Source organism: Streptopelia decaocto (assembly GCF_964273445.1).
Source record: "Streptopelia decaocto genome assembly, chromosome: 9".
In the NCBI taxonomy this organism is placed as follows: Eukaryota; Metazoa; Chordata; class Aves; order Columbiformes; family Columbidae; genus Streptopelia; species Streptopelia decaocto.
In genome coordinates this window covers 21,404,740-21,418,292 of record NC_138664.1, presented here as the reverse complement: position 1 = coordinate 21,418,292, position 13,553 = coordinate 21,404,740, and the positions used below count along the sequence as shown (strand labels likewise).

The 13,553-nt window shown below is 43.6% G+C and overlaps 2 protein-coding genes across 2 annotated transcripts; one reads left to right on the top strand and one right to left on the bottom strand.

The window, feature by feature from the left end:
• Positions 1 to 2,255: 2,255 nt before the first annotated feature.
• LOC309443842 (olfactory receptor 12D3-like) lies at positions 2,256 to 3,227 on the bottom strand (the record flags this gene model as incomplete). Its single annotated transcript, XM_082061115.1, has 1 exon — positions 2,256 to 3,227. The coding sequence occupies one exon, from the start codon at positions 3,225 to 3,227 to the stop codon at positions 2,256 to 2,258; it is 972 nt and encodes a 323-aa protein (XP_081917241.1).
• An 8,662-nt stretch (positions 3,228 to 11,889) lies between these two features.
• LOC309443841 (olfactory receptor 12D1-like) lies at positions 11,890 to 12,807 on the top strand (the record flags this gene model as incomplete). Its single annotated transcript, XM_082061114.1, has 1 exon — positions 11,890 to 12,807. One exon carries the CDS (start codon positions 11,890 to 11,892, stop codon positions 12,805 to 12,807), a length of 918 nt encoding a protein of 305 aa, XP_081917240.1.
• Between the last annotated feature and the right edge of the window lie 746 nt (positions 12,808 to 13,553).

Sequence of the window (13,553 nt, the reverse complement as noted above, 5' to 3'; positions counted from 1 at the left end):
CCAAGGGTGCTGAGGGAGCTGGCAGAGGTGATCACTGAGCCTCTTTCCATTATCTATCAGCAATCTTAGCTAACTGAGAAGGTCCCAGTTGACTGGAAGTGGGCTTATGTGATGCCCATCTACAAGAAGGGCCGTAAGGAGAACTCGGGGAACTACAGACCTGTCAGTCTGGTGCTAGGGAAGGTCATGGAACAGATGATCTTGGGTAATATCACATAGCACATACAAGAGAACCATAAGATCAGGCCCAGTCAACGTGGGTTTATGAAAGGCAGGTCCTATTTGACCAACCTGATCTCCTTGTACGACAAGATGACCAATGTAGTAGATGAGGGAAAGGCTGTGGATGTTGTGTAGTTAGATTTTAGTAAGGCCTTTGACACCATATCCCACAGCATCTCCTGGAGAAGCTGCAGCTCATGGCCTGGATGGTGTATCTGCAAAGGATAAGGAACTGGCTGGGTGGCTGGGCTCGAAGAGTTGTGGTGAAAGCAACCAAATCCAGTTGGTGGCTGGTTATGAGTGGTGTCCCCAGGGCTCAGTACTGGGCCCAGTTTTGTTTAATCTTGTTTTCAATAAGCTGGGTGAGGGGATTGTGTGCACCCTAACTAAGTATGCAGATGACACCAAATTAGGTGGGAGTGTTAATCTGCTGTCAGGTGGGAAGGCCATGTACAGGCATCTGGACCAGCTGGATCACTGGGCAGAGGCCAATTTTCCGAGGTTCACCAAGGCCAAGTGCCAGGGCCTGCACTTGGGTCACAACATCCCCATGAACGGTGCAGGCTCAGGGAAGAGTGGCTGAAAAGCTGCCTGGCAGAAAGGGATCTGGGAGTGTTGATTGACAGCTGACTGAACATGAGCCAGCAGTGTGTCCAGGTGACCAAAAAGGCCACCAGCATCCTGGCATGTATCAGGAATAGTGTGACCAGGAGGACTCGAGGAGTGGTTGTGCCACTGCACTCGGTGCTGGGGAGGTCTCACCTTGAATAGAGTGTTCAGTTTTGGGCTCCTCATCATAAGAGGGATATTGAAGTACTGGAGAGAGTGCAGAGGAGGTGATGAAGCTGGTGAGGGGCAGGAGCACAAGTGTGATGAGGAGCGGTTGAGGGAACAAGGTCTCTTTAGCCTCAAGAAAAGGAGGCTGAGGGGAGACCTTATTGCTATCTACAGCTGCCTGAAAGGAGGTTGGAGAACGGAGGGGGTTGGTCTCTTCTCCCAAGTAGCAAGTGATAGGACAAGAGGAAATGGCCTCAAGTTGACCAGGGGAGGTTTAGATTGGATATTAGAAAAAAATATTTCCTGGAAAGGGTTTTCAGGTATTGGAACAGGCTGCCCAGGGCAGTGGGGAGTCACTATCCCTGGAGGGGTTTAAAAGGTGTTTAGAGAAGGTTCCATGGGACATGGTTTAGTGCTAGAGTTGGGTTATGGTTGGACTCAGTGATGCTGAGGGTCTCTTCCAACTGAAATGATTCTATGATTCTATGATACGTCCATGACATGGAACTGTAACCCAGGCTAAGACTGAAGGTGCTGAATGTCTGTGTAAAGACACACAGAATCTCAAAATGAAGCAATTATAAACCGCTGCATCCCACACTAAGGTTGGGATTTGGTACCCAAGTACAAATAGATATCTAGTGCTCTTAGAAATGTCCTTAATTCACAGGCATGAAGTGTGAGAAAGAAACTGCAACAGACGTGTCCAGTTCTGGATCCAAAGGCAAAGTCATGGAAGGATACTCGAGGACATTTAACATGTCTGTAGTAGTTCATGTAAATACAGATCAATTGTTTCACCTTCACCAGATCCCTCCAGGAGTCTGACTCAAGTCAAATGTTGACAATATCATGCTCAAGTTATGTCCACCCAAAACATAACACTTGCTAACTCTCTTCAGCTATACAAGAGCTCTGAATGACCAGAGGGTCATTCAGCTGCCTTAGCAGAGTTCTTAAGTGACTTCATATCTTAGACATCTAGGACACCTGCATGGGACTTTCAGCTCTGCCTCAAGTCCAGCAAGACGCACAAATGCTTCTGTATTAGAAGCCGGAGACCACTTGGGCTGCCATACACATTGCATCTAAATATGATGGAAGGAGCATCAAGTCCATGAATATCTCAACTTTGATTTAGATCTACACAATTACCTTCTTAATGTGTTAAACTACATGAGATAATCCATCGTTTTCCAATTTCTTGCAACACAGTGTCCTGAGCTCTCTCTTAGAAACAGGAGAGGTGGAGTAAACTACATTCTGAGCCTTGTCCTTGTGTTAGTCACATTCCTCCAGGAACGTGATTTTTTCCCTAGCAGTTTTTTCAGGGCAGATATCATCTCCTGGTTCCTAAGAGTGTAGATCAAGGGGTTCAGAGCTGGGGTGACAGCACTGTACAGGAGAGACACTTGCACATCCCTTTGAAGGGAGCTTCCTGAGGAGGGTGGTGTATAATTGAAGAGCACTGGAATGTACAACAGTGCCACAACAGTGAGGTGGGAGGCACAGGTGGAGAAGGGCTTCCATCTTCCTTCCTGGGACCGGACTTTATGGAAGATGAAGCAGATGATGTAGAGGTAGGAGAGGACTATGAGAGCAAAGGAGCCTAGTGCAACAGATGTGGCAACAACATTGAGGAGGGTCATGTTGAGGCTGGTACTACTGCAAGCCAAATTCAACAGTGGCTTGATGTCACAGAAGAAGTGATGAATGTGGTTGTGGCCACAGAAAGTCAGCTGAGAGGTCATGACTGAGTGTATCATGGCATGCACAAAACCAATGGACCAGCTGGCCGTGGCCAGCAGCAGACAAGTCTGGGGGCTCATGATAAGGGTGTAGCGCAAAGGATTGCAGATGGCCACATAGCGGTCGTAGGCCATGGTGGCCAGTAGCACAGCCTCAGTACTGCCCAGGAAGTGGAAGAAGTGGAGCTGGGCCAAGCACCCACCAAAAGAGATGGGCTGATGTCCAAAGAGAAGGACAGTCAACATCTTGGGACCAGTGACTGTGGAGAAGACAATGTCCAGGCAGGACAAATTCCCCAGGAAGAAGTACATTGGTGTGTGAAGACGGGACTCAGCTATCACCATGGTCACAATGGCACCATTTCCCAGAAGACTGGTCAAGTAGAGCAACAGGAAGAAGAGAAAGAAAAAGTGCTGCAGCCCCTGGATATCAGTGAGACCCAAGAGGATGAACTCGCTGAGCTCACTTTGGTTCAGCATTGCTAGAACAGGAAGAAACAAAAGCAAAATGTCAAGTTTCCACCGTTGTGAGCAGCAAGAGCATTACAATACTTCAGACATGTAATCAAACACAATAGAAATGATGTGCGTATGATGTATGTATGTATGATGTAAAACAGGGCTAATTTCTCAGATTCACCCACATTCATATTTCAGTTGTCCTCATCTGTAACTTCCTGCTGCAAACCATGATCTCATCAATCAAGCTCATAACTCATCATGTGAATCATTCTTGATGCTTTCTTTCCAGTATCGTGCCTACATTTCATTAAGTCAGTTACAACTTTCACATTTTTAATGGTTGCCATCTCTTCCAGACAATTCTTCCATCTCAAAAACTGCACACTTTCCAATTTAGTATCAACAGCCAGCAGAAGGTGCTCTAAGGTACCATACAGTCATCAACGTTTCTTTTGGATGCTGATGAGAATAAAGGAAGAGGCTGCCTGAGCTTGTGATCACAAACTGCTTTTGCTATTGGTCTGTATACTTTGCCTAAAGAATGTCTCTCGGTTGCTCAGCAGCAGATGAATGGGACAAAAGCCAAGATCTCATCTCCCGCAATACTGTGATGGAGCAAGACTGAACTTGCAGGAGACAAGTTACCTGGTGCAAGTTCCAGACGAGCGGGCTCATCCCACTGAAAGTCGATCATACTGCCCAATGCGACAACACGGTCAGTTCTGTCACCATCGTTCGGCTTCTGAAATGCAGATGAGTACACACTTGCTTTCAGGTTTTTTTCATAAAGAACAAAGAACAAAGTCCTGACATTATTTTAGTAGAGCAGGCAGGCACAGCTATTTCTGGCTTACAACAGAGACTGCATATTTTACAAGATGAGTAGTTTTCTCTGTACATTCAATGCAGTGATGATTAAGATTGACGAATCCAACTAAAAAAAAAAATAATTACTTGCAAAATATGCCTTTTAAATAGGTTAGACCATATATAGATGTATCTCACAATCTTTCTTGTCCATCCTGTTGTAGTATATACCTCTGTTGAAAACAGGTGACTTTTGAAAACCATTATGAGAGGTCTCCATCCCAATCACTCCTTTTCTCATGCTTCCTTAGCTTATTATTTCAGCGTGAAAACAGGAAACAAGCAGAGAACTTTCAAACTGATTTAACAATATAAGACTTTGAGCACGTAGGCTGAAGCTAATTTATGCAAATATGAAAATACTTTCAGTCTGATCTTTGAACAAGCTCCATTGGAAACATTAGATTAGAAAACATTACAGCCTTATCAACACTTTAGTCTGTCACCTGCACTGCAAGAGTTAGAGATGCCATTCTCTGTGCAATACCAATGCTTCAGTTTCTTCCATGTGATTTGCCACCTTTAGGCTCCAAAGCCCTCCTCATTGAAATGCATCTGCAGAAAGACAGCATTTCATTCAGGTGTGTTCCACTACCTCCTCTGGTTCTGCCTGTTTTTCTCAGCCAACCACAGGTGACCTAATCCCTTTCCTCTCTTCCTTCTGAATATCTTTTTTTTCTTCTCCTTCTACTACTTCCCTTCTCTTTCACAGGTGCTGACTAGTATTTTCTCCGATTAACTGATGAACACATCCAGTCAAATAGTTCTTTCAATCTGCTTTTTTCTTTTATTGATTTTTTTATTATTTTAAGACTCTACATTAAATACAAATGCAAAGACCAGATTTTTCATGCTGAAGCTTGCCTATTTTTCCAACTATTTATCTGATTAATCATAAAAAAGACATGAATTCTGCACAAACCTCACTGTCAATCAGCACTTTTCTCATTGTAGTAGGGCTCTCTGATTGAGAGTCAGAAAGCAAAGCTGAGGATAAATCAGAATATTTTGTGGAGTTAAGAGACCGAGAATTTCTGCTCTCCTTTTTTCTGTGGTATCTCCTTGGCATTCCTGTAGCTGAGAGATCAATGCTCCAGCTGTGATGACAATGACTACTATGAGTTCTCAGGGCTTGTAGGATGCATGTAGGATTCAGGTAGGATGCATGGAGGAAGCTTTGCAAATGGTTCTAGAAATCTCTGATGACCTAGTTAGAGGAGGAATAAAGATTTTCCTTCACGTACAAAATATCAACAACCTCATGTGGGAATTAAATTTCCTATTACTTTGATCAGTCTCCTGAGATGAGATTTCTGAATCAATGGGGAATTGCACAGCAACATAGCCTTTCCTGAAGAAAGTGCATAGATGAGCACCTGTAAAACAGAAAAGATAAAGGTGAAACCATCCACAAAAACCAAACAACCGAACTACCACTCCTCCTCAACCCCCCCCAAAAAGATCTGACACAAAGATCTCCATCTCGGTGCACAGAGTTTATGGCTGGAATTCCTCTGCAGTTGTACAACCCCAGCTGACCTGAAGCAGTGTTTGGGCAACATTTCCTAACTTTCTTTCAAATATTAGAATTAGAATTAGTATTTGTGAAACCTCACATTTCTTCCATCCATTGTGCTATCTTTGGATTTCTGATGTTTTATTTTTGTGAACACGGTCTCATCCTCCTCCATTTCCTGAGCTTTTATTGCTGTGCAAAACCTCATATGGTATGGAATATCCACTTGGGCAGTTTGGGCCAACTGTCCTGGCTGTGTTCCCTCCCAGTCTCCGTCCTATCCCAAGACTATGGGTCTTTGTGGAGAGACAGACTTGACTCTGAACAAGCACTGCTCAGCAATAGCCAAAATATTCGTGTTTTTCCAACACTCTTTAAGCCAAAAATGCAAAGCACACACCACACGAGCTGCTAGGAAGAGGGCTGACTCCATGCCAGCCCGACACAATACAATCTGCTCCCCTCATTCCATGCCATCTGCATCATGCTCAGGTCCAATGTTCTCTGAAACATCAAAGTATCCTCTGACCATCCCATTCACACATTGTGTTATTTCTACAACCGACTGAAACCTTTCCACTTACCTAACCCACAATGCATTAAAATCTTTCATCCTTCTACCCATGGCTTTATTTTCATTTCCTATTTTATCCGTTTTTTATTCCCAAAATCCACTCTTAGCAACACTTGTTACATTTCCTACTGTAGTGGATTGGGCTGCAGCTGGACTCTCACCCAGCTGTTCTCTCATGTCCCCTCCTCAACAGAACAGGACAGGAGGAGAAAATAAGATGAAAAATCTCTTGAGATAAGAATGTGAAGATCATTGACTGATTACCATCAAAGGCAAAACAGGCTAACTTGGGGAAAATTAATCTATTTTTTGCCAATTAAAATAGATTGGATGGTGAGAAACAAAGACAAAACAAAAACACCTGCCCCCACCTCTCCTTATTCTTCCCAGGCTAAACTTCACTCCTTCATTCCCCTATCTCCTACAGTGATGTGATTTAGGTATTAAAGACACAAACTGGAAGAGAAAATACTGCTTGGGTATAAGCAATTCTAGAATTGGGACTGAAATGAGATCGAAATAAGCTGAGAGAAAGTAGAAGCACGAGCTCCATTTCATTGATGAACACTCCCTCTGGCAAGCCAGAGAAAGAATCAGACAGAAAGTACCAGGTTCAATGAGTTATGGATCCATCCCCTCCCTTAGCTTTCCCTCAGTCTACATGAGAAGGGAACTAATTAAAACAAAGCTACTGCAGCGAGCTGGCGGTGTTTCAGCTTACCCTTTCTGTCCTGAACTGAGCAAGTTACTAGCTAGTTTGGGAAAGAGATCTTTGTTCTGAGTGGAAAAAAATCAGATCAAGTCTAGACTAGAACCCAGTCTCTCCCACCAGTAGCAAGGACACTTGCAGGAGACACGGCTCCTCCCCTCCAATCATGAGCTACTAACTTGATTCTCAACGCATTATTGAGGGTTCTTTCTTGAGGGGGAAATGATCCAGGCTATAACTTTTGCATTGATGGAGAGGAAAACAAACATCTGTTTCCCAAGCCAGAGAGTTTGTCTTCTTAATGGACATGGAGGGAGAGGGAGTTGGGGGGGATAAGAATTTTGTAATCTACTTTGTAATATTCCTACTATGAGCTGGGTTTACTTCTTTGCTTGCAAGGCCCGAGGTACAACAACTATAATTTATTCCAATATGCCAAGTAAAAAAGGCCAGATATTTCAAGGACATTGTATGGAACTGAACTGTATAGGCCTCTGAGGCCTACGTGTCCAGCAAGAGAGCAAGAGAGCGAGAGTCGAGCAGCCTGCGTGCCTGACGTGACTTTGTGCAGCCTTGAGTGAAAACAAAAGAAAGAGTGTCCAGTGAAGAAAAGAGTCAGCAAGTCAGCAATTTTATAAATACTTTTTGCTTAACACTACAGCTTGTGCAGATTTGTTAATTCCAGTTTGCAGCATGTGAACAGTAGTTATTATCCAATTACATGCAGTATTCTGATGGATGGATAGGTCAAAAAGATACTTAGGGAGAATTGTAACAAACAATAAATGTCTTCACTTGAATTCACATTGGATGTGTGGAGCCTGTGGTTTTCGCCCTTGCAAGTGGTGACCCCGACGTGATCCGCAAGAAGTTACGGAGGGTGGACGACTGCGATGAGGAACGAGCCTCAGCTGGAGACGGCGCGGCTGGACCGTGACCGGGGCGCAGGCTGCGGGCTGTGTCTCTGCTGTTTGCTGCGGTAGCGACAGGGGAGGAAGAGGATCCGAATATCGTTGCAATGGACAACCGAAAAGATGAGCAGCTGGAGCGAGAGGAGGTGGGGCAGAATATATCTAATGAAGAAGAGGCAATACTGCAGCTCCTCTCGCATATCCTCTCTAGGAGAGGAGTGAAGTATGAGGAGAATAACCTAAAAAGACTATTGATATGATGCAGGGACAATGGGTTTCCTCCAATCCATCAGGAGCTTTTCAAAGAGAGACTTGGGAAAAAGTGGGAAATGCGTTGTGGGAAGCAATCAGCCACAGTGAAAAAGATACTAACAGCCTTGCAACCACCTGGTGACTGATAATTTCTACATTGAAACAGTTAAAAGCCGAAAAAAATGTTACACACGATGCCTTCCCGGCTTTGAGTCCAACTTGCAACAGTTAAAGGACAGAAAGACTGTTATGAGCCTCAGTGATTTGAAACAGGCATTTCCAGTTCAATTGCAAGCATTTGCTCCTGATCCAGCAAAGTATTCACTCCCAGAAGAAAAGCCAACAGAGGAACAGTCTGCGCCTTTCTGAGGGAAGAATTGCCAAAGAAACAGAACCAGTCTACTGACGATATGGACATTGATCAAAAAGCACCCTCCGATTCAACGAAGAAGAAACAGTTTTTTCCTCCTTTGCCACTGTCTACACTGCCTACTCCTGAACCTCCGATTGATCCTGGGATTCCGATGAAGCCTAAATGGGCCCAAAAGCTTATTCGGAAGCTAGAAGATTTGGAGAGACAGCAACAGATTCAACAAGCTCAACTAGAAGACCAAGAATGCAGAGAGGACATTACAATGTATAAATTGGAACAGAACATCTCTGGGGGGGCAAAGGGAGGAGATGCAGGTGGCAATCCTACCAGGAGGTGCCAAGGTATTACATCCATTACTTGAGGGGGAAGTTTTACCATCTGTGTATCCGGTAATGCTGGGAGGTACAGGGAATGACGGGAGAAAGAACTCTAGTTACTGGGCTCCTTTTCCCTGGGAAGTAGTCAAGGAGGCGAGGAAATCAGTAAAAGAACACGGGTTACAGTCACCCTATACTCAGGCATTTACTGATAATATTTTTACTGCTTAATCTTATGAATCCATTGGATTCATGAACGTCGATGCAAATGATATTAACAACAATTCAGCAGCTACTCTGGTGGACACGCTGGTATGATATGGTACAATAAGCAGTAGTACAGAATTTAGAAAGGGGTGACAGAGATCCATTAAGAACAGCGGCATTTGATATGCTCACAGGCCAGGGAGAGTTTGCTGATGTACAAAGACAAGCTAGGCTCTGCTTGTGCCGATATTGCATCTGTCAATGCACTTACCTAGGGAAGCATTGAAAACTCTGCCTGAGGATGAGAAAATTATAACGCCATATACTAGTGTTAAGCAAGGTCAAAATGAGCCTTACATGGCCCTGGGGGTCCCAGAGAACCATGCAGTGGGCAAGAAATGGGCTGATGGGTCAGGCTCAAAGGGTTCCAGTAAACAGGTTTGTGTTGGGCTGGTGAGCAGCCACTACAGGGTCCTGCAGGGATCCATCTTAGGGCCAGATATCTTCATAAACAACTTAAACGCAGGACTTAATGGAATGTTAAGTAAGCTCACCAATGACACAAAACTGGGAGAAGATGTTTTTTGGTTTTTTTGGAAGGAGGGCTGCGGGTGGGTTGGTTGATTTAGTTAGTTTTGGGAAGGTTTTGTTATTATCTGGTCTCTGTGGGCTGCTTTATTTTCACTCTTCTACTTTGCAGGTGCTCATCTACACACTACGTTGCTGTGCAATTCACCATTGATTCAGAAAACTCATCTCAGGAGACTGATCAAAGCAATAGGAAATTTAATTGCTGTTGATATTTTGCACATTCTAGACATGAAGAAAAGACTTTCTGCTCCTCTAATTTGGTCATCAGAGATTTCTGGTAGCATTTGCAGTTTGCTCCTTGCATCCTACCCAAATAACTACAAGCCCCTGAGAACTCACAGCAGTCATTGTTATCACAGCTGCAGCATTGATCTCTCAGCTACAAGAATGCCAAGGAGATACCACAGAAAAAAGGAGAGTAGAAACAATCTTAACTCCACAAAATCCATTGTTTTGTCCTCGGCTTTGCTTCCTGACTCTCAATCAAAGGGCCCTACTGCAATGAGAAAAGTGCTGCTTGACAGTGAGGTGAGGATTGTGCAGAACTATTTTTTTCATATTATGTAATTTATATAGTTGGAAAAATAGGAAAACCTCAGCATGAAAAATCTTGTACTTGCATTTGTGTTTAAGTTAGAAGGAAACTAATATAACAATAACAATAAAATTGAAAATAAAAGAAAATAAGTTTGGGAAAACTATTTTCTTTTGACTGCATGTGCTCATCAGTTTATCACAGAAAATATTAGTCAGCATCTGGGAAACAGAAGGGAAGTGTTAGAAACAGAAGAAAAGAAATGTTTAGAAGGAAGAGAGGAAAGGGATTAGATCACCTGTGGTTGACTGAGAAAAACAGGCAGAACCAGAGGAGGTAGTGGAACACACCTGAATGAAATGCTGTCTTTCTGCAGATGCATTTCAATGAGGAGGGCTTTGGAGCCTAAAGGTGGCAAATCACATGGAAGAAACTGAAGCATTGGTATTGCACAGAGAATGGCATCTCTAACTCTTGCAGTGCAGGTGACAGACTAAAAGGTTGATAAGGCTGTAATATTATCACATCTAATGTTTCCAATGGAGCTTGTTCGAAGATCAGACTAAAGGCATTTTCAGAGAAATATGGTCAGTTTTCCAGAGCGGATGCATGTGTGCAACATGCTCATGTTCTTTTATGGTGAAATCAGTTTGGAAGTTCCCCGTTTGCTTCCTGTTTTCAGGCTGAAAAACTAAGCTAAGGAAGTATGAGAAAAGGAGTGATAGGGCTGGAGACCTCTCATAATGGCTTTCAAAAATCATTTGTTTCAAGTAGAAGTATATAGTACAACAGAATGGATGAGAAAGACTGTGAAATGTACCTATATATGTTATAACCTCTTTAAAAGATGTATTTTGAAAGTCATTATTTTTTCATTAGTTGGAGTGATCAATTTTAGTCATCACTGCATTGAATGTACAGAGAAAACTACTCATCTTGTAAGATTTGGGGTCTCTGTTGTAAGCCAGAAATACCTGTGCCTACCGGCTCTACTAAAATAATGTCAGGTTTTAGTTCTTTATTTTGTATGGTTGGGAATTACCAGAGAAGAACGATGGTGACAGAACTGACCGTGTTGTCTCATTGGGCAGTATGATCGACTTTCAGTGGGATGAGCCCGTTCATCTGGAACTTGCACCAGGTAACTCGTCTCCTGCAAGTTCAGTCTTGCTCCATCACAGTATTGCGGGAGATGAGATCTTGGCTTTTGTCCCATTCATCTGCTGCTGAGCAACCAAGAGACATTCTTTAGGCAAAGTATACAGTCCAATAGCAAAACCAGTTTGTGATCACAAGCTCAGGCAGCCTCTTCCTTTATTCTCATCAGCATCCAAAAGAAACGTTGATGACTGTATGGTACCTTAGAGCACCTTCTGCTGGCTGTTGATAAAAAATTGGAAAGTGTGCAGTTTTTGAGATGGAAGAATTGTCTGGAAGAGATGGTAGCCATTAAAAATGTGAAAGTTGAGATCGACTTAATGAAATGTAGGGACAATACTGGAAAGAAAGCATCAGAAGTTAGAAGTCTTTTTGATGGGATCACGAATTGTAGCAAGAAGTTACAGATGAGCACACTTGAAATATGAATGTGGCTGAAGGTGAGGAAGCAGTTCTGTTTTACATCTTACATATTCTGCTCTTATGCATAGGTGGAAGACTTTAAGATTTTCTTGGTTCTAGATAGAAATAGGAGAAGACTACATTCAAGTTGTTTTTGTCCATGTTAGTTTCTTTTGTGTTGGATTACATGTCTGATGTTTTGTAATGCTCTTGCTGCTCACAACCGTGGAACCTTGACATTTTGCTTTTGCTTCTTATTGTTCCAGCAATGCTCAACCAGACTGCACTCAGCGAGTTCATCCTCTTGGGTCTCACTGATATCCAGGGGCTGCAGCACTTTTTCTTTCTCTTCTTCCTGTTGCTCTACTTGACCAGTCTTCTTGGAAATGGTGCCATTGTGACCATGGTGATAGCTGAGCCCCGTCTTCACACACCAATGTACTTCTTCCTGGGGAACTTGTCCTGCCTGGACATCGTCTACTCCACAGTCACTGTTCCCAAGATGTTGACTGTCCTTCTCTTTGGACATCAGCCCATCTCTTTTGGTGGGTGCTTAGCCCAGATCCACTTCTTCCACTTCCTGGGCAGCACTGAGGCTGTGCTACTGGCCACCATGGCCTATGACCGCTATGTGGCCATCTGCAATCCTTTGCGCTACACCCTTGTCATGAGCCCCCAGACTTGTCTGCTGCTGGCCACGGCCAGCTGGTCCATTGGTTTTGTGCATGCCATGATACACTCAGTCATGACCTCTCAGCTGACTTTCTGTGGCCACAACCACATTCATCACTTCTTCTGTGACATCAAGCCACTGTTGAATTTGGCTTGCAGTAGTACCAGCCTCAACATGACCCTCCTCAATGTCATTACCACATCTCTTGCACTAGGCCCCTTTGCCCTCATAGTCCTCTCCTACCTCTACATCATCTGCTTCGTTTTCCATAAGGTCCGGTCCCAGGAAGGAAGGTGGAAGCCCTTCTCCACCTGTGCCTCCCACCTCACTGTTGTGGCACTGTCTTACATACCAGTGCTCTTCAATTACACACCACCCTCCTCAGGAAGCTCCCTTCAAAGGGATGTGCAAGTGTCTCTCCTGTACAGTGCTGTCACCCCAGCTCTGAACCCCTTGATCTACACTCTTAGGAACCACGAGATGAGATCTGCCCTGAAAAAACTGATAGGGTAAAAATCACGTTCCTGGAGGAATGTGACTAACACAAGGACAAGGCTCCAACACAGACAAGGCTCACCTGTTTTTAAGGAAAGAGCTCAGAAGGACACTGTGTTGCAAGACTGGAAAATGTCTGATTATCTCATGCAGTTTAAAACAATAAGAAGGTAATTGTGTAGATCTAAGTCAAAGGGGAGATATTCAAGGACTTGAAGCTTCTTCCAGCATATTTAGATGCCATGTGTATGGCAGCCCATGTGGTCTCCGGATTCTAATACAGATGCATTTGTGCCTCTTGCAGGACTTGCGGCAGAGCTGACAGCCCCATGCAGGTGTCCTGGATGATCTAATAAGAAATTACCTGACAGCTCTGTTTTGGCAGCTGAATGACCCTGTGGTCATTCAGAGCTCCTGTATAGCTGAAGAGAGTTAGCAAGTGTTATGTTTTGGGTGGGCATAACTGGAGCGTGATATTGTCAACATTTGACTTGAGTCAGCCCACTGGAGGGATGTGTTTCTTTCCATCAAGTAGAAGGGAAACCTTACTCATGAAACTAGATGAAAATTTAAACATAAAATTGGATGGGAGATTCATCTCCACAAGCTTTAGTGGCATGGCTTATCTTGCCTAGATTTAGATATTTAAAAGTATTTATGTGCCTGTCTACTTTTCCAGACCCAGATTATGGTAAATGATGAAGGAATTGATCTGTATTTGCATGGACTACTACAGACATGTTAAATGTACTCGAGTAACCTAC